Source organism: Erithacus rubecula, assembly GCF_903797595.1.
Source record: "Erithacus rubecula genome assembly, chromosome: 4".
Lineage (NCBI taxonomy): Eukaryota > Metazoa > Chordata > Aves > Passeriformes > Muscicapidae > Erithacus > Erithacus rubecula.
In genome coordinates, this window is record NC_136686.1 from 8,387,281 (window position 1) to 8,414,136 (window position 26,856).

At 40.0% G+C, this 26,856-nt stretch overlaps 2 protein-coding genes across 2 annotated transcripts in view; both read right to left on the minus strand.

Annotated features, from left to right (window-relative positions):
- Positions 1-4,267, minus strand: part of ANO2 (anoctamin 2) — a 154,156-nt gene extending 149,889 nt beyond the window's left edge. Inside the window, 1 exon segment of the mRNA XM_079303102.1 lies at positions 3,363-4,267. Within this exon segment, the coding sequence (XP_079159228.1) occupies positions 3,363-3,527 (165 nt within the window). The 5' untranslated portion in view covers positions 3,528-4,267.
- A 3,215-nt stretch (positions 4,268-7,482) lies between these two features.
- The window catches only part of VWF (von Willebrand factor), a 119,440-nt gene continuing 100,066 nt past the window's right edge, over positions 7,483-26,856 (minus strand). The window contains exons 44-52 of the mRNA XM_079303773.1: positions 24,919-25,029; positions 23,428-23,611; positions 22,732-22,772; positions 17,872-17,982; positions 14,840-14,938; positions 13,759-13,887; positions 12,166-12,205; positions 9,283-9,380; positions 7,483-7,822 (exon numbers count right to left, since the gene is read on the minus strand). Of these exons, the coding sequence (XP_079159899.1) occupies positions 7,634-7,822; positions 9,283-9,380; positions 12,166-12,205; positions 13,759-13,887; positions 14,840-14,938; positions 17,872-17,982; positions 22,732-22,772; positions 23,428-23,611; positions 24,919-25,029 (1,002 nt within the window). The 3' untranslated portion in view covers positions 7,483-7,633. The remainder of the gene's footprint in view (positions 7,823-9,282; positions 9,381-12,165; positions 12,206-13,758; positions 13,888-14,839; positions 14,939-17,871; positions 17,983-22,731; positions 22,773-23,427; positions 23,612-24,918; positions 25,030-26,856) is intronic.

The window sequence follows — 26,856 nt, forward strand, 5'->3', positions numbered from 1 at the left end:
TAAAACTTTCAACACACAAATGTTTCATACTCTTTCCCCCTCTAGTGGTGCCACAGCTGAAATGGGGTTGACTGATTCATACTCTCATCCTCTTTGAGAAGCTCTTATTGTGAGGGAAAATCCATGTCTTGGTCCTTCCAGCATTAGTGTTCTATAACCCAGGAGAAATATCCTGTAGGCATCTGCCCACATGGTCAGCACCATCACCACTACAGAGAGAAAGCACCACTGCTTCTGTCTAGTCAGGACTTTCCTCCAGGAAGAAGAAATAACAGCTCCCATCTATCCAGAGAGACACCACGTCCATTATGTACTGCTAAAGTCTGGAGGTTGCTTTTCCCTTCCATTTAGCTGAGCCTCTTCTATCCCCTATACTCAGACTGAAACTGCTTCCTCACCACCACATTCTGAGAGAAGAGACAGTGGAATGCTAAAGAAGGAAATGCTTGGAGGAGGGGGTCTGACCCCTAAATGCTATGATTATCCTTATGTTTCCCATCAATACCAGGTTAGGGTCCAGCAGCACTTGAACAGTCCAGCAGACTGACTCACCAGTCTCCCCTGTCTGATCTCCCAAGCAGACTCGTGCTTGGTTCACTTTAATGAAGCACATAATGATGCCACAAGGGAAACTGCAAGGAAAATAATTAATAAGTGAAGGTTTCATTCCCAAAGGCCTCACACAATGTTTCTCCAGTATTTTCAGATTGAGTCTGGGATATCTCACAAGACCTTTACACAGTCAATTAAAGACCTCTTTTTCTTTCCAGTCCTTTTAACTAGGCCTAGGAAAAAAGCTGCAGTTCATTTATAATAAGATTATTTCATTTCCATTATGCTTCCCAACCTCAGAAACTGTCACGAACCTGAGATTAACACTGGTAAACTGGTGAGGCAGTCAGGGACTCCCAGGCAGAATAAGCTTTTTGATGGAAATGCAATTGCCATAGCTGTATCTGGAACACTCCTGTTCTCCCAAAAGCTTCTCATCTTCCCAAATTAGACCGAGTGAACCAAAATGTTTTGTTTTGAATGCATTCCACTTTTGACAGTTCTTGCCTGTGGTACAGCAGTGCCTCAGGGGCTTCTGCTTCAGATGCAACCTGACCTCATTCCACCCTGTAAGCCTTTATGACATCTGGCCTTATATGTTCTCATGCTGTAAATATTCTGGAAGAATTAGTATTGATAGAAACAATCTCCCTATGTGTGTATGTATGTGAATATACATAAAAAATTTAAATATGCACACATGCATAGCATATTTGCCTATAGATATACATACATATATATATATGTATGTATCACCAGAGAAAAGCAGTACAGGGAATCTCAAATTCAACTTGGAAAACTAATGTTCAAGAATTACATGCATTCTACAAAAATAGCTGGGGAGCCATCCCTCCAGTTAAACTCCATCAAGTTGTAAATGGCTTCCAAGGACAAGATACCTCCAGGACAGAATCAGTGACCAGTTCCAGCACCAATTCACAGCCAGTCACCACCTGCTCCCTCAGCCTCTCTACACTCCTTTGCCTCAGCTTTTTGCAAACTTGAGGGTTGGCTATATGTGCAGCAATCAATCTCACTGTTTTGTGAGGTCCTTGTCCAAAGTGCCACCCTGAAGAAGTTGCACAGACTACCAAAAGGGGAAGGACTGAGAGGGTGTGTTAAAGGACCACACTGCTTGTGAAAGAGGCAGTAAAGGAGTCTGCCTAATTAGGAGCTCTGTATTAAGTCCTGAGTAACAGCCAATTAACTGAGCTGAGTGGTCCAGATGATCATATTATCACAGCACAGAGTAGCTGCAAGTATGCAGAATACACTGCAAGTGGTTTGGTCACTCAGGGCACAGACAGGGAATTGCTTTCATTTGTCTTCCTCCCTTTCCAGTTAAGTACCAGAAAGGATCTGCATTTCTAAAAGACACCACAGTTAGAAGGATGCTCCTCTGCAAGGCTGTTCAAAACATCTGCAATTTAGGAGCATTGTTTGGCAAACTCCAACCCCCAAGTAGGGATGAAAAAAAACCTACTTGAACTTACTGTTTCCTTGTAGCTTTATTCAAACATATTTTTTTCAAAGGATACATATATATATATATATATATGAAAATACATAGCATGGTTATACATGTCCTCATTAAGTTCTCAATAAATAATGACTTCTCAGCTCTGAATACAGATGAAGAAGTTCAGCTTGTGCCAAAATTATTCCTTGTGCACATCTCCACCAAACTCAACAACTACAGCAAAGAGTGATTTCCTCCACTGTGTCTTCAAAACCACCATTTTAGTGCCTTTTAAGACCACAGGAATTAGACAGACAAGGCTGTTTGGGCTGCCTCTAATGCCATCTAATTTGCAGCCTGTGTGTTCAGGGCTCACACAGTACCTCTCAGACTGCAGGTGGAAAGGGCAAAACAATAAATTCTGACTAATGCCTTGGATAGCCTGAGTGCATCTTGCCTGTCTGAACCCCACGCCAACACTCAGTTTGAAATGTCCTGAGCCTCCAGGACATGCTGCAGGAGAATCTCTTGGGTGGGACTCAGTAACTCAGTTGTATTCCTTTACATTTGGCCATACATAACACAGATGTTATTTGCCTTCCCACCTCCAGAATATGATTAGAGAAGAAATACCCTTTGTAAAGAGAACCATTCAATTCTGAGTTTAGTTATGGGACTGATTTTATTAGAAGTGGTTAAGCAGCAGGGAACTAACACCTACATAGTTCTTGAACCATTCTAAAGAGATAAATACCACATAGGTAAAATTTAATGGTCAAATTCCAACCTTCTATTATTCAAATAAGGATATTGAATTTCACAACAGAGATACAGCCCCAGAAACAATGAGAACATGGAAACAAGCAAAGAGCTTTTGACTGTGACAGCAAAAGAAAAATGACTCAACATCAGCCCTGAAAGTTACTCAGGGCAATTATTCTAAACTTGTACACTGGGAACTCCAGCATAAAGGTTTTATGCACTGACCAGATTTGCTCCTTTTGTATGGGAATTGACAGCTCAGGGCTGCCCATTTTCTCCTGGGAAAGAATATTGCTCACTCCTCACAATTGCAATGCAATAGAGTGAATGCAGGTGGAAACAGCAGAAGACTAGCACAAGGCATTTACCTAGTGATTGTCTTTTCACATGGATCACAACACTGACCCACAGCTGCACTTTGGAGGCCTCAGGAGAAATTATCTCTGCGTGTTTTATCTCTGAGCTCTCTGTATATCAGGTTTTTTTTGTTTATTTTTTTAATATCCTAAAAGAAGGCAGAGAAATCCATCCAAAGTACTCCTTCCTTTGTTCTCCACCCCATTTTGGCCTATCCCACTTCTTAAGCAGCAATAAGAGTAAAACAGAGAATAAACTTACCAGGCAGGTGTGTTTCCATGTTGCCTGGAGGTTTGGCTGGAAGTTGCGTCAGTGCTAAAATAGGATGTGGCTGTGCCGTGCACAATCTGCTTCTGCACTGGCTTAAGGAGGGAACAGCACCAGCAGCTATTTCCATCCTGCCTTGATCCTGCTTTAAGCAAACCACAAACTGGAGCTAATTAGCGAGACCTTCTGGTTTGGTTATTACTATCATGGAGGGAAGAGATGGAGAAAGACCAAACTCCCATGACCTGAGAGGCCATGGCAATTCTCTGCTGGAACTTCAGCACCTTGTCTTCATGCTCCATAACAGCAAGGTAACAACAGGCATATTTTGTTCAGAAGGAGATGAAGGAAAAAGGCTAATGCAGAACCAGGGTCCTACAGCAGAGCCAGCTCTGTGCAAAGAACCAGCACTTGAGGATCAGATTGTCTTGGAGGTGCTTTCTGTGGGGAAAAGTCTTTATATCTACAAAGCTTCACTGTGCTTCCAGGTAGATGGTAAGCGCAGAAAGCTTTTCATAAGGCTCTGTTTCAAATACTCAAGTTACCTCAGTGCCTGGATGCACAATCATTCCTACATGAAATATTCAAGGGATTATCTTGTAATCAACTGTCTAATCAGAACAGGTGATGGATCCTGCTTAGCCTTCAACCTTGCAATTTAAGCAATGTATAGGGAAGAAAAGTTGTTGATGACCAATGCTATCTGAGAAAGGACTCTTATTTGCCAATGATAACTAGAGGGACATGTAACTAATTCAAGTCCAAATATTTTCCTTCTTTTGGCCTATTTATGACATTATGATGGTTTCTCTAGTGTGACAGGGAGAAATGGATTTATTCAATGCCTGAATAAAGTCCAGTGGTTCTATGATCTTGTGAATCAGGATGGTGCACTGTGTCATGGCTGGCAAAAGTAGAAATTGTCTCTGTCACAGAGAGATGTGCTGATGCACCCTGGTTGTGCCATCAAACCTGCTGAGTAAGTGAAGGGAGCAGTGCAGCTGTTGTGTCCCAAAACGTGGGCTGGGTGATGTAAAATTTTCCCGGCAAGACTAAGAAATTTATATGGGGCTTTTAATTAATTAAATCACCCCAATCTTCTTGGTCCCTACTTTGAAATGGCATTTCTTATCTTCTAACCAATATATCAACAGATATCAAATACATTGTTCTTTTTACCCTGCTAGTATCTTAAGTTACTCTCAGAATTTCTTTCAGAAGTTTTAAAACTAAATTAATCTGTTCCCTAGACAGGAAACAAATCTGCTTTCTACACATCTTAGGGGAGAGGGAAATGAAAACTTTCTGAAACTTTCACTATTTTCCATCACCAATCTAAGCAGCTCCAACTAAGATCAAAACCAGAAAGACAAATCCTGGCTAATTCTGGAATAGTATAGGAATGTAGAGCCAGGTCCTGCTGGGATCCCTGTGAACTTAGAGCTCTGCCTGCACAGGTTCCAATTACCAGCTCCTATAAGCCGTAAGGATGGGTGTATTACAGGTAATACACTTAGCTCAGGTAATAAATAATATACACAGCAATATGAGAGGAAGCAATATCCAGCTTCTTAGAATGGAAGAAGACTATTTTTTTTAAGACTTTCCAATGGAGAAAAACATATCTTGGCATCACTGTCTTTCCTGAGGTATCTGGTATGGTGTTAATTGATAATGCAGAGCTGTGACAAATAATACCAATATACCTGATCATGTTTCATCTGTTGTAGAGGAGTGGTGCTTGCAAGTCTGCAAATTTAGCAGAGAGATTAGATGTTTTGAATTATTAAGAAGTTATATAAGACTCGTCCCCAAATCCATTCAGCATTCCTGTAAATCTATCCTGTGGACATTCAACAGTCCAGCTGGTGTTCTGAAGCCGAGGGATGTGCTCCTAATCATTGGTGGAAAGGTGAAGACCAAGGTAGTTCAAACCCATCAAGCTCACAAAAAAGTTTGTATGACTTGGGAAACAACATTCCCAAGCCTAGCTTTTGCTGGAGAATGCCAATGGAGCAGTCAGATTTAGAGTAGTGTGTGATGTGCTGGTACACTTGATTGTAGGCAGGACTGTGCTCTTTACTCCTGCCAGGGAGGAATTCTGCTGAAAGTATTTAATTGCACTAATTGCAGCTGCCTGTGTGAAAGGCAGTGAAACCTGCACAGAGCAGATCTGAGCCCACTGGGTCCTTAGGCAAAAGACAGACAGCTCTTTTGGGGCAGATTGCCTAAAAAGTTTTATTCTCATGCCAGCAAGTCAAAGTCAAAAGTGTATTTACCTCCTCAGCCTGTTAAAGGAAATGGTATAACATTTCCTTCTGCTTTTTCTTTCCTGCCAGTCTGTTTATACAACAGGATTTTCAAAGAAGATCCTTCTGGCCTTGCTCATGACGGGGGCTTAGAATACACAGGTCTATGTACAGGCCAGGCCCCAGTAACAACATGTAAAGCACACCAAAGTCTCCAGAACTCCCTGCTGTAAATAAGTGCTCTTCTCAAGGGCTGCATTGCACTGACTCATACAATTAATTATCTAATTAAAAGACCTGTCTGCAGCCACAAAGCCTTAGGCTGGAACCCCGTCAGCTTTCACAAGCTAAGAAGGGTCAGTCTGGGTGAGTGCACAGGTTGAAACAAGGGGACATCCCAGCCATAGTAAGTGGAAGAGGATGACATTTGCCTTTTACTCCTGATCCAGACTTCTCTCTGCTCCTCTCTGATGTTGCAGATTGCTATTCCAGGAACAGCTGATCTTCAGCTTCAGATGAACTGTTGACTACAAGGGTGACCCAAATCCATCTGTCAGGGAGCTTAATATCTAGAGGCAGCTACAGGAAGGAACTGGTGTGAGGGTGGAGGTAAACTGGTGACAGATCTCCTGCAGCAAGTGGGGCTGGTGGCAATCAAAACTGGGTTTCTCTCTGGTGTTGTGGCCTATAGAAAAAGATACAGAGATGCACAGAAGGCCTGCACTTCTACATTTTGCAGCAATAAAGGATGTCTTGAAAGAATAATAAAAACAAAAAGGGCTCACAATTCAGGGTGTATTGAATCCACAGCTGACTGACAAGAGAGAAGCAGCAGGGATCTTTCTGGCTCCTCTAAAAAAGGAACACAACTTACCTTTTTAGTTGAAAGCACAGGAGTTTTTGTTTCTTCTCAAATGGGAGCTTTCCTTGCAGATGGGGAGATGCCTTGATCCCTTTAATCATGTCACAGTGCTATTCATTATTTTTAAATTGCTGGTTAAACAAGGAGCTTAAATAATTCTTGTCTTTCAAAAACACACATGGAAATAACGGTCCTCCCTCTCTCACATTTTTGAGAAATTAGTACTTCCCAATGAAACTGCTTCACTGATACAAAATTCCTCCATGACCAACAACACTCTAGAAAATCTTTTGTGTTCCGTGGCCCAACTAGACAAAGTGGAATTTAAATCCTTGTAAATATTATGCCTGGGAGCAGTGACTAATCAAATTTGCCACTGCAAATTCTGCATCTAAATTAATTCCAACTTTTGGAACAAATGCAACAGGTGAAGTTCAGGCACCTGGAAATAAGGGAGATAATCACTAAGCTTTCTCCTTGGGATGGTCTGGTCAAGAGCTGTCCTTAACCCTGCACACAAGTCCTGAGAACTTGCAGAATTTACACAGCCTGTCCTCAATACATAGTTTCTTTGCATTCAGCTTCAGGACAAATATGTATTACCACTGCAGAAAGGTATTTGGTTGTCTGAACCACAAGCAGTATTGTTTGTGTACCAGGAACATCCTACTCCCACTCTGAAGCCTTATCCCATAATTACTGTACTCCCTGAAAAAAATGGTATGAAAAAAGAGCAAAAATTTATAAGTTCACGGTGTGTCACTAAGGACTGAATTGGCAATGAAAGTGTAATGCCTCTGCAGACAATATTAAATTCAAGAAATGTTCCTTAAGTATAAGCAACTGCTTCTAAGCATGGATTTGTTTGTGGTTGTTCTTCTGGGTTTTTTTTCCAATAATGTGGATTAATTTCCACAATGAAATGAAGGGAATCTCTCTCCTACAATCCACCCCAAGATGAATCAGACTGTGTTCTGTTGTGCTGGTAAGCTTTATTGTTTGCTGTGTTGATACAATCATTCAGGATTCTAATGGATAAGGCAGTGTACAGGGAAAATGAGGCTTGCATTGTGAAGTTCCTCCATCATAGAGCTTCAGGATAAGCAGCTGTGCTTCTGGCAACATTCAGGCCATGCAGTTGCGAGCGCGGCATTCGCACAGTGAGGCGGAGGGGATGGAGTGCTGCACCACGGTCCCATTGGGACACCGCAGGGGGATTGTCACTGTGCTGGTCTGAGTGGCTGTACAGCAGCTGCACTGGTCTTCCCACTGCCCTGTCTGAGCAGAGTACCTGGTGGTGCTTCTGCACTTGCCCTAAGTGGAAGAAGAAGAGAGCTGAAGTTTGAACAGAGCCTCATCGCACTCAGAATCCTGGTTCTTTCCTTTAAAACATCTGTGGGTGACTTTGTCCAGCTTCTGTGCTCTGCTGTAAAACATGAACTCAGAAACAGGTGCCTGACTCCAGAATAAACTGGGGTGCTGCTTGAAGAGTAACTTCTCATGAGCATAAGCTGAGCAAAGAAGAGGTGAAGAAACTGCTCACACACACACACACACACACACACAAAAGCCTGGAATCTAAAATCTCATAGAGAATGTCCAGAACTGTGGTGTTGGCTTCTGAGCAAAGGTGGTTATCACGCATTCAGCAAGTGTTTTAGTCCAAATGCTTTAACCCACACACCCACTGTTGCTCTACTGGTGCTATTTTTTCTTGTTCTGCTTGTCTGGCCACTTAACTAATTTAGACCAAGCTGTCAGTACCTGTAGTCATAAGCCTTCCTGATGTAAAAACAAGCAGCCCCACATAACACTCTGTCAGAGTCCATTTCCTTTGGTGGCTTTGTGCTCTTATTTGTCAGTCTAATTAAATTAAAATATCCTATCATTATGAGGGAGGACTTTAGAAAAAAATGTACCTAAACCTGTTTATTTCCAATATAAAATCTGGGTTTCTGGAGGAGAAACATCAATACTCATGACTTCATGGCTAAGGACCATTAACTTTGTAGACAGGACAAGAGGTCAAGAATTATTAGTTATGCCATAACTTGGATTGCACACAAGGGTGGATTAAAATCCTTGTATGTGGCTTGTTTATCTTGGAAAGAGCAGAGATGGGAACACCGAGAAGGGAAGCTATGCGCCTGTTTTAAAAGGAAGTTTCCATATAAGGAGTAACCAGTGATGGGCAGGAAATTAAACATTTAATCTGATTATGGAAGACACAAGACACATAGAACACAGCAGCTTAGTGCCAAGGCTAATGGAGGAATCCCAGGGCTTATAGGACACGTAAGTCAAATCTTGGCACTCAGGTTTAAAGGCCCTTTAAAATGCCATTTATCTAAATAGCTATTTCAATTCCCCTAATCAACCCAGAGGCTCAGTGCTTAACTACAGACTCAGAGCTGAAAATCAGCTTCACAATGTGAAGATAAATATTCTTTTTTTTTTTTTTTTTTTTTTTTTAATGTAGAAAATCCTAACAGAGCTACTTCAGAGTCATAATTTCTAATGGAAGCAGGAGAGTGGGATAAACTAAGCCTTTGTGTCTAGCATGCGCCTTTTTTCATGCTGGTTTGACTAGGGAAAATTCAGCATCACCAAATTACTTCAGGAAATAAATGCCAATGAGGTTAACACCCAATTAATCAATGGGAAACTGGTGCTCCACTTACTGAAGTGAAACCATGGTGGAGGAAAAGGTTTATTTTTGGAAAAGAGAAAGGGGAGGTCTTGGGACAGAGGAGGGGTGGATTTTTGTTATTTACCTCACAATGAGAAATGGGCACCTCTTTTTCAGCCACACATCCATTGATATTCCCATACTGCAGTCTGGTACTCACGGTATGACATTCCACCTCCACACCTACCAGGAGTAAAAAAAAAAAAAAAAAAAAAAAAAAAAACCAGAGTGTTTGACACTGCTGACAACTGCTTTTTGTGACTCACTTCCCTTTACTCCTGAAATTGCTGTCAGTGAAATGTTATTCCTGGTAAAATCCCTTGCTGGGTATGTCTCCCTAGAGTAATTAATGTGTAGTTCTGTGACTATTTCACACGACAGCCCTAAAATTCCACTAGAGGGGGGTCTCCCTTGGCCATCTAACACCAGCCTCTTCCCTGGTCTTTGACAGCTCTCCTGTTCACTTTGATAACAGAGTGGGGGACTCTTGTTCCCCCACTTTCAAAGAGAACCTCATCATTAAAAATCTCAAATATAAACTAATCCAGAATATTTTCTTTTGAACTTCTGCATGTTTTGGTCTGCATCCAAAGACTTGTGAAGGAGCCAATGCTTTTTTCAGTGGATATTTTGTGCACAGACAACAGCAGCTCTGTGTGATGTTACTATAGTTTTATGCCTCTGTGAAAAGGCAGGCTTCTACTTATACCCATTTCTAGCTACCCACTGAAATTTCCATGTTTAACAGAATGTTGGACTGATTTTTAGGTGCTACACAAAAGCATTTCAGAACATTGAAGGAATTCAGCAGGGACTCTGCACAACTGAGTACACACACATAGGGAAGAGAAAGGTATCCTCCTTCCTACCAGCAAACACAGCTTTCCATTGGAATGTTGGTATCAAATTAATTCTGTGCTTTGCTAAAACCTTGTATTTCATTTAAAAATAAATAATAATAATGCAGCTCGTTTCTGGTTCCAGGGCTTTCCCTTTCTCTTTTAATGATTTTATCACTCATAAAAATTGTCCATCTGAAAGGACAGTTGTGTTCACACAATTGAAAAGCATGAAAAAATAAAGTCATCAGCCTCAACTCAACTCAGCTTCATCCCCTTTTTGATCCTGACTTATCAACTTGTTCTCTAGTTACTTTACCTCTCTCATTTACTTTTTTTGCTGACTGTGCCTCCTCTGCAAAGGCAAGTGCTTGTAACTTAACAAGACATGTGAATTGAGATCAACAAGAGAAAAGAGGAGAGAAGCAGAGATGCAACCTCTTTGTTAAGTGTCAAATTAAGAATATCCTTTTCCAGCTATCAAGACCTGTGGTTAATACCACAAAAATCTCATGAGAAAATAAGAGCTGTTCACTTGTGTGCTCCCACAAACTTAAAAGCTGTAACAATGTCCTCAAACACACTAAAAATCTCCAGTTGTGAAGGCATAGCATAGAAACTGGCTCCTCAACCAACTCCTTTGCCCAAGGACTTGTTGACTCTGCTGAACTAAAAGTATCAGCCTGGACTTGAGTGAACAAGTTCTTTGCCCAGTTCTTTATGGCCCAGAGACATCAGAAAGACAGACTCTCTCAAGACCTTGGAAAATAATTTAATCTATGTCCATGAGTAACTGAGCTACATCCAGGCAAAACATCAGTGGGAATAAGGATTTGAAGGTCCATCCAATATGGGAGGCTGTAAGTATGCAGTACCTAAAACTGGTTACTTAGGTCAGTCTGCCTTGGTCACTGCAGGGAGGCATCACTTTTTAATGACTAACTGTAAATAAATCTATGCATTGATCTGTGCTCATTTGGAATTCGTTTCTCCCAGATTATAGTGATTGGCACTCACTCACAATTAGTAGAGCCTGCCCAACATCCTGTCTTTTAAATCTCAAAATCTGCTTTTGTTAATAAATAATTTTGAGTATTCCTTACATGTTGCCTGGTGGATTAAAGCTCTCTTAAGCAAATTATCTGTTTGATCCAATTGATGACAGTCTCTCAATAGCTTTCTATCTCTCAAGCCAGAGCTCAGTGATTACCCAGACAGGCAAAGGCTGCAAACTCTCTAGGAGTTACCATCCTTCATCAGGGGTATTATTGCAGCAGCTCCTGTGCCAGTGTGGTGATGGGCTGCCACGCTGGCCATCTTTCATTTATAAGCACATGCATAGCAAAAATGAGAAAATTAAAAGACATAACACGGACAAGATGTTGATATTCTGATCTTCAATTTCAATCCTTTGTTATCTTGTTTTGCTTTTATATAAGCTACAGTATTATTTTTTACTACAGAGGAGAAAATTAAGATGTTATCTTCTCACAAATGCATCAGAGATTCATTTTAGAAATGAGAACCCAACCCTGCAATCCTTCCTTATGTAAGCAAACCCTTTCTATTCTCACAGCCTGGCTGACATTTGAATTATCCACACAAAGATGCATGAAATTAAGAGTTGCAGGATTGACCCCTAAACTGACAAATTTAAGAAGCAGTCAGGCTGTTCCATAGGAACACATTTCCCCTCCTATTTTTGGTTAATATGTTATCAAAAAACATTACTACCACCAGGGTCAGGCTTTTTTGATTAATTAATTTTAAGTTGATTGATTATTCATGAAGTGTTTTCCTCACATATTCAGCAGTATCAGGTTATGTAACTTGTCTGTGCAGGACCGTTCCTGTAACCACCAGATGAACAATAAAATAAAACATTCATAATTAACATCTGCATAAAATGTGGAGAGTATCTATTTCTTTCTAAGCACTTGGGAATACTGTCAAAACACGTGTTCTAGATGACAAAACATGACACAGCATGCCAGTCAGAGGGTGGGCTTCTTTGATGGTTTATTATAACCACATTGCTAAGCTCTGTTTCATTCACTGCACATCATGGAAAATGTAGGTACTTACACACTCTGTCTTCTCCATACAAGATTTCTGGATTATTTACTTACATGTGTCACAGCAAGTGTTGCCAATTTTTGCAATTCTGCCCTAAAATTATTAAAAAAAAACAAAAACAAACAAACAACAACAAAAAAAACCGACTCAAATTTTGGCACAAGTGATACACTTCTGTTCTGCTGAAAGAAGATGTATAAAGCAAGATACTAGACAAAAAAAATCCCCAAATCCTGAATTTCTATATTATACAAAATCATAAATCTAAATGAATAATGTTCTCTTTATCAATTTTTGAACTTTTGATGGTATTTGCTGGTAGCTAACTGGAAGTAATTGACTTATTAGCAAGTTCAACACCTGACAATATCACTCTCACCTTCTATTAGGAGCTTTCTAAAATAAAGGCATTAAATACAAATAAATTCCTGGAAACCAGAAGGATAAAACCAGTAGCATTCAAGCATCATATCTGTTTAAGAAATATCACATCTGTCAAGTTTTACAAGCAATCAAACTTGAGGTTTTTTGTTTCATTGCTACCATCCAGAAAATAATTAACAGAAATATATGTATGGTGCAAATTATTGAAAAACTATAGTGAAAGGGGAAAACTGAGAAATATTTACACTGCAGGTTGATGCCATTGTTGCACCAAACCCCTGAGCTTACATGCAAATGTTTGGAGACTTTTTAAATTAAAAAATCTAAAATTTTGATCTACAACAAGATGATTAGGGAGAATAGGAAAAGGATAAATACAGTTTGAGAAATTCTGTTTAAAAAATAAACTGGTTTTCACTGTTTTTTCCATTAACTTGAATATGATAATAACCCCAAGCCTGTAATATAATGCAGCATTTTTTTTCTGAATCTTTGTTTATACAACAAAACTGTGCATTATAATTTCACAAAGTGAGAAATGCCTATTGGAGCTTTATTTTTCCCACATTATAAATAACAAAGCCTCCATTTCTTTCATATGTTTGAGCAGAGTGGTTTGGTCACAAGCTTTATTAAAGGTACCCTGCTTCCTGAATGCCCAAGAAAATGGGAACAGGTGGATATAAACACCTGTAAGATGTGTAAAATCTGACAGATATGCAAAAGCAGGGTCCCATGTGCTACACACATCTCTCTGCTCCTCAATGTCTAATCAACCTCAAATCACAAGAAAGATGGGTGGATACTTCATTTTTATTTCTGCTAAACAACTGCAGTTAAGGAAGTTTGATCTTCCTAGAGCAGTGTGAAACTTTCTTTCCCTAACCACACATCATGGCAGAGAAAAAAAAAAACTTAGAATTTCCTAAGCAATATGCATATTTCTCAGTTTGTGTCATTGTCCACACAGTTTTGCTCTGGATCCCAAACCGAGAACATTGTTAGAAGCACCATTTGCAAATATTCAAATATTCAGCTTCATATTCATAACAGAATTATGGTCAGCACAATCTCACAAAATGCCAGCTTAGATTTTAAAACAGAAAAAACCTACATCTTCCTGAATTTCAGAGAAAGTTCCAATCCAGTTCAGCCAAGGTGTTGGGAGAGGGTTGGGGTTCCCCATCCAGCACACAGAAGGTACCAAAAACATGACAGAGTCCATTAGGAAACCTGGAAACAGGATCTGTTTCACTACTTACTCCTTCAGCCAAGCATCTTCTGGCATCAAAAGGAGGACAGCCAGTGATTCTCCTTTCCCAGATAAATTCCCCTCTCTCATTCACCCTACAGGAGTGACTGTCACAGCCATCCTGAAGGGATGTGTTTGCCTGGAAAGATTGCAGAGCTGTTAGCTTTACACAGAAAAAACAGAGAAAGGAAGTTTTCAAGGTATTCCTTTGCTGATGTCTCAATACAAGAACCATGGTGGTGACATTTATAAGATGTAAATTTTATTAAACAGCATTGTTTATCAGCAAAGTCATTATCTTCTGTTTAATTCTATGGGAATATTGATCCCAGCTCTGCACAGACTGCCAAAACCTGACCTTTTTCAGCTCTTAACAGGGAAGAAATTTCCATTAACTTAGGAAAAAAACTTCTCTAAGTGAGAGAGTTGGGGGTCTGGCTTATGATCTGTCTTTTACAGAGACATATATACAATTATTTACCTTCTAGAAGAGTTGGGAACTTCTTTAGAAAATATATATAAAACCACATCCCCCATCCCCACACCAAATAATTCAGGTTGGAATAAACCCTTAAGAACAAGTCCAGCCATTGACCTCCCACTGCCAGCCATGTCCACCACAAAACCACATCCACACATTTTTAAAATTCCTCCATGGCTGGTGACTCAACCACTGCCCATGGCAGGACATTGGGACAAGATGACCTTTGAGGTCCATTCCAACCCAATCCATGCTATGTTTCTATTCTCAAAATTCACATTGTCAACTTAACTATTTCACACTTAAAATAAAGGTTTTCATTTCCTCTAAATACCTGTTTGAGGTCATATTCCAGTTAAAGTTCCTTGATAACACTCCTGAATCTAGAATGCCCCTCTAGAATTTCACAATGTGCTATGAAGTGTCTTATTTTTTTAATTTACAAACAAATTAAATTTCTTGATCAATTATTCTGAGATACAAAAATCAGTGGTCATACCATGCTACCTAATCAAAAAGTAAGAAAAAATGTGCTTCCCTGGGGTTGAACAGAAGTTGATGATACATTTACATTTACTCATAAATAAAAGAAAGAGTGCTTAAAACTTACCTGAAGATATTGAACCCTTCCATCTCTCAGCCTGATGCTACACGAAGTTGGCACACATTTTCCACAGCAGGAGCCAGGGATTTCCTGCCTTCTGTAGTTCTAGAAGGTGAAGGGTATTTTTCTGGGTTTATTTTGGTTTAAGCATGCATCCAATATTTATTTTAAGGGTTTTGTTTTTTTTTTTAATAAGATTCAGTGGACAGAATGATAGCTAGAAAAGACGTTTCTCAGTAAAACCAATGAATTCTACATAATGTGACATGGAAAAGTGATTGGAAGTGCTGAAACTGGGGAGAAGAGGGCAAAATATCCAGTAAGCATTGGGCAGGAAAAGGGCAGAACAAGGCTAAGCTGGAAAATTTGGAGTATGGAAAGAAAATGGCTTGATAGTACAAGAGAATAAAAGAGCATCAGAGAAGGTACAATATAGAAAAAAGGAAAGAATTAAAGAAAAGGAAAATAATGGAGCCCCACAAACAGCATTGAAGGGAAAAAACAGGGCAGGAAAAGAGCATAGGAGAATGAGAAGCACTAGGTGGAGGCTAGAATGGATAATGGAAAGGAAAAAAACAAACCAAGCAGAAAGGAACTGAGCTAACACATGAAGTGTCCCACAGTAACATCCCCAGCTGCTCCAGATAACCAACAGCTGCTTATGATGAGATGAACATTTTCAAGAAAACCAACACTTTCTGATTTAGTGAAGGCATGCATGTCATCCATATGTTTTTTATAGAATGAGAATTTGGGGAGGTGGGAGTTACTATTAAATCACTGGGGGGGAAAACATACATTTAGGTGAACGTTCCCTACTAGCAAAAGTATAAGCACCTAAAGCAGGTCATAAAGTGACCCAGAAAATGTCCCTCCTGAGCAGAATAAGCTGGAGTTGGCTGTACTTCAATTGCCAGAGCTTTTCCTTACACAACTTCAGCATCCAGGAGAAAGCAGGTGCTCCTGAGAGAATTGGTATCCTTAACCCATCTGTCCTCTTAAATTTTATCCATTAGCAAGGAATTGCTTTTAATCTGGGTATATCATGAAGTCAAAGGCTTTGAGACAGGAAAGGTCCTGTGAAGTGTGTGAATCCCATTGGCCTTAAGGGAATAAAGACATTATGTATCTTATTTGATTTTTTTCCCCCAAGTTCCGCAAATTCATTACAATGGCTAGGAAGGGATATATACTCCTAGACCTGAAACTTCCCTTGGGTAGCTGCACATCTCCCAAACACAAGTTCACAGTCCTTAATAAGCCCAACTGGAAATGGCCCTTTCTGCAGGGTTTTCTGTCTAGTCTGCACTTTTGGGTCATGTGGGGAAAAGGAGCTGTTTGGGAAATGTGTGGGTGGTGATAGAAGCAGGAGAGGAATGCTTTATCCTTTCTTTTTATTATCCTGTATTATATTGATTCCTCTACCTTTAATTTCTAGAGTTGGCTCCTTTCATTGAGCAGCAAGAATGGATATTTGTGTGGGAACATATGTATGCACACATGCCTCTGGCCACAAATTCAGTCTGGTGTATCTGTTTGGATTCTTTACACAGATGGGCCAGGTTATATTTTGTGGAAGTTATATTTTGAAAAAGCACTGAGCTTGGCCATTTATTTCCCCTTCAGAAGCCTATGTCTATAATCAAACCTTACAGGAGGGGTGATATTAGGGTTTAGAACCACAAAAAGAAATCCAATCTGTTGTTTTTTCACAGGCTACATCCACACCACCAAATAAAAGGGGTCAAAGCCATTTTGATGGCCCAGGTGACAAATGGAACACTTATGTACTTATTAATAACACTTATTATCTGAGCTGCATTCTCCACATGAAACTGGCTGGCTTTGGGTTGTCCTAACCACTGACCTGTCCCTGGATGTCATTTGGAAGTCACAACATCATTTTGCTACTCACAACAGGCCAGCTGGCACACTGTTGACAATTCTTGAAGAAAAAAGGTTGCAGGAAATAATTTGAGCCTGTAGTCTTGCTCTATTTTTTTAATTGTAGAGATTACTCTATACGGAAACTTAACTACATTTCCAGGCTTTTCCAGCTCTACTTACAGATGGGAGATGGGACTCATCAAAAACTCTGTTCCACTCTGTTCCAGGGACCCTATCAGTGTCTGCTTCTCCTGGACATCAGCCAGAAATCCCACATGATTATGTTAGGGATGTGGATTTGGGTGCCACAGCCAGCACTTGCACAGGCCCTGGGTTTGGGTGGGCCCATTGGGCTTCATCCACTATCCAGGGAAAGGATGAACAAGAGGAAGAGGCATTTAAGCTTTTTTCTGTAAAACTTAGCTGCTGGTCTGTGCTCTTTGGACACAGGGAGATCAAACCAATCTCTGTAACTCACTTAGGTCTCCTTCTACTGGAGGTATAGGTGCTAAGTTAAAAAATTACACAATTGAGCAGAGCTAATCAGGCAATCCTCTCACAGTGTTGGTCAGTGGAGTAAAAATGGAGGCTGTATCCCTCTGGCTCCCTCAGCCAGTCATTTCTTGCAGGTAATGGCACCAAAGACTTCAAAAACCAATGGAAACTGATGGGGACAATAACTTCAAATCACCAAAGGCATGGGCTGGGAACCAAACAAATGCTACTGAGCCCAGCTTTTAGACAATTTGGAAGAGTCATAGGAAAGGCCTGAAGCATGGAGATGTGGCTGAGATGCCAGTTCCTGGAGGTACAGATTACACTGTAGAAAAGAGGACTCAGAAGTTCCGGTTGCAAATGATTTGCTAAACCTTATATTGCTCTAAGGGTAAGTAATCTAAAACAAACAACTAAATGTGCCTGTAGAGCTGAGTGCCATATAAAGTTATTGTTGCTATGCTGAGGATTTAGATCAGATTTGGTGTTTATCATCCCATTCAAGGAAAGAACACAGAGCCAAGACTTCCCAGAAGAACCTGAAGAAAGGCCAAAAGCCCCAGAGTTGTAGCAGGCGTAAACTGGAGTGTAGAGTGAAGAACAGGACTCTCATCAGACACATTCCTGAGCAGAGCCCCCAGAGGGCTGGCACTCACCCCTGGGCAGGCCTGGCAGTTCAGTTTGGTGCACCTCAGGGTGTATTTCCGAGGGGCTGCCTGGAAGCAGTCACACGTCGTGCACTGATCCACCATCAGGTGCCTCCCATGCTGAAACACCAGAGCCAGTTTGTCATTAGTGACCACCTCGCCAGCAAAACTCAGACCAACAAGTGACTTCAGGCTAACTCACCTTCATTCAACCTTGCACTGTGATTCTTTGCTAGAGAAACAAGAAACCCGTGCTGCCACATTTCCAGAGACCCCGGTTGTTTTCATCTCTGATTCCAGACCAAGCAGCATGGCATAAAGATATTTTTCAATAAAGCCCTTTAGAAGTCCTTAATCTCAGAAATGGCATTGGCATTTCTTTGCTGCTTACAAATCTAGCAAGCAAGAATGGAATCCTTGAAAGTCATGAGGAAGATTTTTTTATTCTGACTACATGGTTGCCAAGAGTTTATTTTTTGAGTGTAGTGAATTGATTTTGCAACAAGTTTTTATTCTAAAGCCATCACAATCCACAGATTACGGGCAAAAATTGCTTGTTATTGGTTTTGTAACAACATTGCTTGGAATCTCTAAAGGCCTAAAAAGAAAAGAGAATTTTTTTTTTTAAAAACAGAATTACTGATTGAAGAATTCTACTTATCCACAGTTATAAGCAAATCAGGCTGAGCACAATTCAAATTCCCTGAGCTCTTCTCCAGCACCTTGTTTTCTGAACACCATCTACTTTTCAAAGCAAACAAAAATTATATTTGTAATGCAGAGCAGAAATGCCAAACCATTAAGAAACAAAAATACATGGAGTCAGTAATTGGTTATTCCACACTAAAAGGACTTCTAAAGACAAACTCTTTCTTCCTGCCAAGTGCAAAGCCCTTCATTTCAACCCCAAAACAACAAACCACAAAGGTTGAAGCAGGAGCAGCCCACAAAGCAGGAGCAGCCCATTCAAGATTTTCACAAACTTCTGAATACCAATAAATAAGGTAAATAAATAAGGTAAATAGACAATTTTGTTTGATTATTAAAAGTTTGAATTGTGCTTCAGATATTAATGGAATGCCACCATTCATTCCATTTGGTGCTGTGCATATCCTCAGATTCCTTTCTGAATTATTAAATGCTCATTATACAAATGGAGCTAAAACAAGAAGCTGGCCACAGTAACAGTGCAAAAGTAATGCATTTATGGGTAATTTAGGGCCAATACTCTGAAGGACAAATATTCTGAGCACAAAATTTTTACTATATTATTATTATTATTATGTGCCCCAGGACAGCAGAGATCCTCAGGCCTCTATAACCAGTAACAGTAATGACTCTCTCCTGAGGTCTAGAAAAAGGATCCTCCACATAAAACATGATGAAAGAGGAAATACCAAGGGGGAGATCCCTGTCTTTTAATAGCCCAGCTTGAGACTTGAACAGGGATTCCTCAGTTTTCCATGTTTGACATTTTGTAGTGCCTAACATTAATCTGGAGGGTTAAAAAAAAAAACCTCACTGGAGGCAGGCATGGAGATACACTTAAAATTTTGCTGCTGGAGAGGGAGGGTGGGCTGGTTTTGCCTGGGGTACAGACAATTTCCTTCCCAGTGGCTGGAATGGGGCTGTGGTTTGGATTTGTGCTGCACACAGGGCAGATAACACAGAAATGTTGTTGTTATGGCTGGGCAGGGATTGCACAGAGCCAAGGCCTTTTCTACTTTTTTTTTTTTCCTCCTCTGCTTTTCCTACTGCCAGAATGCTGAGGGGACTGGGGGTACATGAGAGGCTGGGAGGAGACACAGCTGGACAGGTGACCCCAACTGACCAAAGGGACATTCCAGACCTTATGGCATCATGGCTGGAATATACAGTAGGGAGAAGGAGGAAGAGAGGATGTTTGGAGCGATGGCAAAATAAAACTTCCCAAGTCACCGTTCTGCTTGTCTGGGAAGTTGAACACCTGCCCAACCATGGCAAGCAGTGAATTAATTCCTTGTTTTGCTTTGCTTGCACAGCTTTTACTTTCACTTTCTTTATCCCAACCCAGGAGTTTTCTCACTTTCATCCTTCCCATTCTCTCCTCGATCCTGCAGGTGGGGACTGAGCAAGTGGCTGCTGGCTGGGGTCACACCACAACAGATGGAGAGAAAACATCCTATGAACCTCCAGATTTCTTGTTTGATCTCAACACTGGAATGCTGTCAGACGCCAGAGTGACAGCTCCGGTGCAGACCACGACATGGTTTATCCAAGAATGCCTCAGTGGCTCTAGATTTTAACATCATTAAAAAAAAATGGTCTGCAGAGCCACAACTGGTATCACTGATATCCTCACGGAATCTTTTAATAGTTATAACATTCCAATTAAACACAAAATAGATAAAGTTGAATTAATATAACTGTGAGAGGCAGCAACATAGGGATTACTATAGATAGGTTGGAATGAAATCTTCACACACAGGTGCCTTGAACTTTGGGGGTAAGATCTCACCCCATTCCCAAATTTGCTTAGCATGACAGAACTGAACAAAATAATGGAACCATACTAGATAATGGATGATAGGTATGTTATAAAAAGGGAAAAATATTTTCCCTTTGGCTAGCTTGGAATGAAATGTTAACACCTGCTATCCCAGTGCCACCAAAATAACTTGCATAAAGCTCAAATCTGCTCAGACCACATTCAAAACTGCCACTCAGCAAAAGCCTGAGAAAACAGATGAGAGATCGAGATAATCCTTTCGGTAAATACAGCTAACTGGTTGGAAGCTTGCAGTTAAAACCCACAGCATTGTTAAGAGCAGCAGACTGGATGCAGTACACCAAATTACTGGAATGTAATATTGGTGACCAGATACATGACAAAAATGTGAAAGGATTAAGGACACAATCAATTACCAGAAATGCAGTAAAATACTCAAAGCTTAGAATTATTCAGGAGTTAATGTAGAAAAGTTTTCCCTCGAAAGAAAATGAAACGTAAAGACTCTTCTTAAAGGACTCAACATAAAGGGTTTGAAATCCAGGAAGTATAAACTTCTGTGGACACCACATCTTCCTTCCTGACAGAACTCTGGAACCAGTAACTGAAGCAGAGAATACTACAAGACAAAGCTGTAGTGACTCCAGGTGCTCAAAATATTTCAGACATACAGCTAATTAATTTACGCTAAGTCATTAAATGAAGCTAGTTCAAGAAATTTTAGGATTTTTTTTTTAATATTTCAGAAGATGAGACATTTTATTTTGAAGTTTTTAAAACACAGACACTTCTCATTTTGCCTTCAATGTGATATTTTGTTTCAAAATTTGCCTATTTTAAATTATTTGTAAATATTTTTAAATGCTTGAAGAGAGAAAAAGTACTTTATTTGACAGATCAGGTCAACATTTTGTTGAAGGAGAAAAAAATTATTTTGTCATGGCAGAACAGCACACGACTGGAAAAACCCTTGGTTTGCAATTGAGAAATTATGTGTACATATATATATACACCTATATACATATATTATGTGTGTGTATATATAGATACAATTTATATACATCTATGTCTATGTATATATGGAATATATACTCCTATAGGTGGCAAGAGCAGAAATTACTGTCCTGCTTGACATTCCCTACAAATATTATATCTTTATAGGATGCCAGCTAGTTCTGACAACATACAGTAGAAGAAACAAGTAGAGGAATCAAAGAGAAAGATTATTCCAGAATTTATCACATTTAAACCAGTGTTCTGACAAGAAAGCTTTTATTTTCTAACAAGGGAGGGGAAAAAAACTCTAAACAAGAGTTTTTCCTTGTATTTAATTCTACAGGGAAGTCATCTCTACACAGAATGATGGATGCTTGATGACATGGCTTTAGCTCTAAAAACCTGATAAACTTACGTCTTTGGACTAGGAAAAAAATCTAAACCACAACAAATAGATGGAGAAAGGTTCTCTCTGTCACACCATTAAAATATAAAGAAGTTTGAGTAAATTTACTTTTACATAAATGAAAAAGGAAGACACATGTTGACAAAGCAGGAATGAGTAGGTTAAAGTTAGGTTAAATGACTAAAGAGAACCTGTTTCCCTAAGGGATGGTGAGAATATTTAGAGCTCTTTGACACCAGAGGTGCTGCCAGAATATGGATTTAGGGAAACAATGGACAATTGACAGAGCTCTCCAAAGATAAATTTGAAGATGCTTAACTCCCATCATTCCCACTGTCATGGGCTGGGTTAAACATGTCTTAATCTATCCATTAAATACGCAGTTGAGAAAACATTTCCTCACAGGGCATATCAGCAGGGATCTTGAAAGAGAAGAGAGGTCAAACAGGGAGGAAGCTCAGCTTTCCTGTTGCTGCTAATAGCCAAGGAGGGATACCTCTCCTTCCACACAGGTGGAGGAAGTCTCCTTGCTTTAATCTGCCTTATCCTCTAAGTAGAGTATGGGAAGGTTTTACTTCCCCAAAGTGGGCAAGGATCACTTGGGAGATTAACCCTCGTAGAGAGTTTCCTGTGTGTTTGGGGTAGCCTGCAAACCATTACAAAATGCAGATTACCACACTTTCTAAGCCCTCTTTTCAAGCACCCTTCAAGAAAAGGAAACATTGCTGTCCCTATTTTGCAGAGATGCTCATTGCCATACAGGAAGACCCTGGCAAAGTCAGAGCTGGATATAGATGTGCTAAGTCCCCTGGCACTGCTTTTACTCCAAGGTCTCACTTGCAGAGATTCTATCTGGGAAAAAAGCTGCCCTGTATTCTCTGTGTGTGTATATTCTGACAAGTGTATGTCTTGCAAAAGCTCATTCATATATTGAAATATAGCTTGCCATCTCAACAAGTAAAAGGAATTTGTGTCTTACCCCAACAATAGTGCCATTCAAAGGACAACCATTCAGGGGTGCTGAAAAAGAAAAAGTGTTCCATTTAGCATTACCATTATGATGACAATTCCAAGATTTAATCAACTGCAGGTATGGTTTTTTTTATTCAGAACAGTTCCAGCTTGAAGAAATTTGTTTCCAGCTTCACTGTAAAGAGGCATAACAGAGCTCCCTTACATTATACCTTGAAAGGCATCAATTTGTCAGAGCTATACTTGATGCTGCATAAAAATATCTCTAGCTGAGCTCTTTTTTAACAAGTACATGGCAGAACATAAACTTTCCCCTTCAGTTCAAGCCTCACACTCTCAGATGAACTCAGGTTTGCTGCAAATTAGAGAGCATATATCCTCTCCTCGTCATCCTGTGGTTGCACAACACTTATCAATGAAACATCACTGAGAGTCTTCCCAGACTGAGGCAAATTATCCAAATGTTTTGATTTAGACTTTTGAGTCAAGACTATGTTAGGAGTCATAGAATCATAGAATGGCATGGAAGAGACCTTAAAAATCATCTTGTTCCAATTCCTGCCATGGGCAGGGACACCTTCCACCAGCCCAGGTTGCTCAGAGCCCCATCCAGCCTGGCCTGGAACACTTGCAGGGATGGGGCAGCCACAGAAAATCACCCCACAAAACAATTCATGCTGGAGTGATCCCCCCCAAACCTTACCACATCTGCAGGAAGGACAGCAGTCTATCACTTGGTCACAGCGCAGCTCAGTTCCCTCTGGACAGTCAGGCACATCCATTTGGGAACAGGAAACATTCTTCTGCTGCACAAAAACCTCGTTGTTCACCCGGACGCACTCGTTGACAATGCAGCGGTTCCAGGGAGATCGCCACTCCGTGCCAACCTGAGGGGAAGTTGAGAGAGGATGAAACACAAGCAGCAGTATTTGTGTGTATAGTATTTTAGACTATTTGTGCCCCTGGATAGGGGGAAAGCCACTCCAGCCACATGCTAGCTTGCCAAAAACACACTTACTGTATCAGGAACAGTGTCACTCAACAGTTCTCCACAAACCCTTACCGTGACAATCAGTTTATAGAGTATGCTGAGTTTGTAAAGGAAAGAATTACACGAGTATTCTTCAAAAGGGACAGGTCAAATAACATGTGAAGAAGGAAAAGCACTCCTAACTCGAGTTAAATCTGCATTTATTCCCTGGTGACTGGCTGCACTGCACTGCAGCTCTTTGTTCTGCAACCTCCTGCAAATCAGCTCTGCTAAGCCCAAAGGAGGCTTTAGCCATAGGCTCTGGACCTGAAACACTTGCAAATGTAGAAAAGACAAGATCCTGTTGACAGCTCTCTTATTATCATCACCCACAAGCCAGACAAAGCAGGAACTTCAAGTGCTCTTTATGGAAACAGACATTAACAGAGGCCAGGAGGAAGATGCTGCCATAGTTCAGTGCTGGGAGGAGCTGCTCATTGATGTGTTTTTTTATTCCTTCACTGATACACTTCAAGAACAGCAAAACTGAAGATCAGATCCCCAGCTGCAGTCAATTCAAATTGTTCAGAAAGTTAGGAAACACATTCTTCTAGTGGGTTAAATGCTTAATTCTTCACTAATGACAGGAGAGTTACAAGAGGACATAGTAAGGAAGAGACTGCAGAGTAATGGGTCAGGATGCTATTAATGTGTGAGGACAAAAAATAAAAAAAAGGCAGTAAGAGAGTAGGACACAAAAATAGGCCTTCTGAAGGCTTGTTTGATGAAGGAGAAAAGGATATTGATCTGCATTAAGAAATCCCCTTGTTAAAATCAGGAAAAATGCAGGTTGCAAAATGACACTTTACGAAGCTTTTTTTTCTTTTTTTAAGACAGCAGCAGATTGCAATACAAATTTTCTGGGATAATTTAAACAAATAGCTGACACCCAGGGAGGCATTATACCCAATGAATATTCTTTCAAGCTACCATGGCTGAAATTAGTAATTGTGCACAAAATATCTGGCCCAGAAAAGGGTAGAGAGGATTCACACGTGGAAATTGACTGGGTAGGTCACAGGACACCCAAAACATTGTCTCTCAGTGCTGCTTGATGTGTAGAAGAAAAAGCTGATATCATCTTCATTTCCTTCCATGGAACACAAAATAATTCCAGGGGGGCTTTTGCTAGGAGGGAAAGTGTGCATCCCACTGGTGCCTCACCTCATGCAAAGGAGGATCTTCATCACCCCGAGGCCAAAAGTGCAGCTCCTCACAGGCAGTTTTCTGACATCTCCCACAGCACTCCCCTTCTGGCACAATGTACTTGTAGCCCTGGAGGAGGAAAGGAAAGAAAAAGACTTATTTATCAGGAAGAGAGGCAAACAAGAATATCAATCCCAGCATCTTCTTTTGGGATCGGTGTTTAATGTTAGCAGCCTTTTATGAAAAGGAGAGTTTGAAAAAGGACAGATATAATCATGAGGAATTTTTTAATAATATTTTTTTTAATATATAACAGTATTTTACAAAGGCAAATTAAAGGTAAAAATTGCTCTTGTGGCATCTTGGAGGTTAATTAGCACTCACAACTGCCCTTCCCATTCCTGAAAATTCAAGGGTAGGATTCAGTCTGAGCACCTTTAGACCTCTCTTCTAAAGCAGAGGGAGGATACAGATGGCTGAGAGTTGTAATCCAGGAACTGGTTTTGATCATTTCATCTTTTCATAGAACCCTTTAGGTTAAAAAAACCCTTAAAGACCAAGGTGAACCATTAACCCAGTACTGTCAGGTCCAACACAGTTTAAGCCAACAGTTTACCTGCAAAAGGCATTTGAAAAATATTCTACAAATTAAGATAACAAAATGAAACTACTGTGCAATACCAGAGATCATGTATCTTAAAGTCCAACACTTAATTACGGAAAACTAAATAAGCAGCATGAAAACTGAACAGTAGGCACTTTGTTAGTAAAGAAAAATCTTACAAATCCAGCAAAATAGGCCAAAAAATCCCTCAACACACAGAAACAAGAATCCCAATTCTCACTTTTAATACATATTCATCTCCTAAAGCAAGCAGCCAAATACTGAAACAGTGCAATACCTAAGTGCAAGAAAGCACTTTTAGTGCTTTAAGTTTTAATCTAATTAGAAAGAAAATATTCTATGTGTAATAGCTAGGCAGTCTCCAAGGGGCAAAACAAAACTCTGATCTCAGTACAGAGCTGAAGGAAGGATGATGTGTCACGCAACATTGTTCATGTGAAAAATGCCTGTAAAAATAAGCATTTGATTTTGATCAAACTGAATTACTGAGGAATTCCCAACTGCTCTTTCCCTTAATGAACTGTCCCTGATTTGTAACATGAAGCACATCTGCAAACTTCAATAATCAATGGACTTTGATATGGAAGTTTATTTCATACAACATCCTAAAATGTGATGCCAGACCTTGACACAGCTTTGTGAGAAAAGTTGTGCAGTTGAGCATTTGATTTTACATTATTTTTATCTTCTAAATACATATGTGAAGCATCTGAAGCATCAGATGTAACTTTCTGCATGGCAAACTCAAGAGAAGTAAAAATCCAAGAGCTAGTACATGCTATAGGGTTTTCAGGCTTTGTTTTTTTTGTCTTGGTTTTTGGGGTTTTTTTTTTTTTGGTTTTTTGTGTAGCAAGATAAAATAAAACCTCCAAGCTGTTTTCACAGAAGTCAGATGACACTGTCAAAAATGATACAGTACAACTTTAACACCTAGCAATAAAATTAATAACCAGGAGCAGCAGAGAGTCTAAATATCGTCCTAACAATGATTCATTATTAAAGAACGTATTTGATATCAATAAAACTTGTAGTGCCATCTACTCTGCACTGAAAAATAAGTTTAAGGTCAATTCAAACTGGATGACAGCACTGCTGATGTCCTTGATATGTATATCCACTGAATCAGGAGTAAGCAATGGAAAAAAAGCATCTGAGCTGTCCAGGTAGTCTAACAGTTACAGTTTTGGTTGTACAGCCTTGAAAACCATTAAAGAAGCTGAAAAACTGAGAATTTTCCATAAAGAACTGGCATCATTTCCACCAAGTCTTTTGATGTGTTTTTAACCAGATTTCTTTGATGCTGCAATGTCAAGGAACTGTAGCTCTGCATT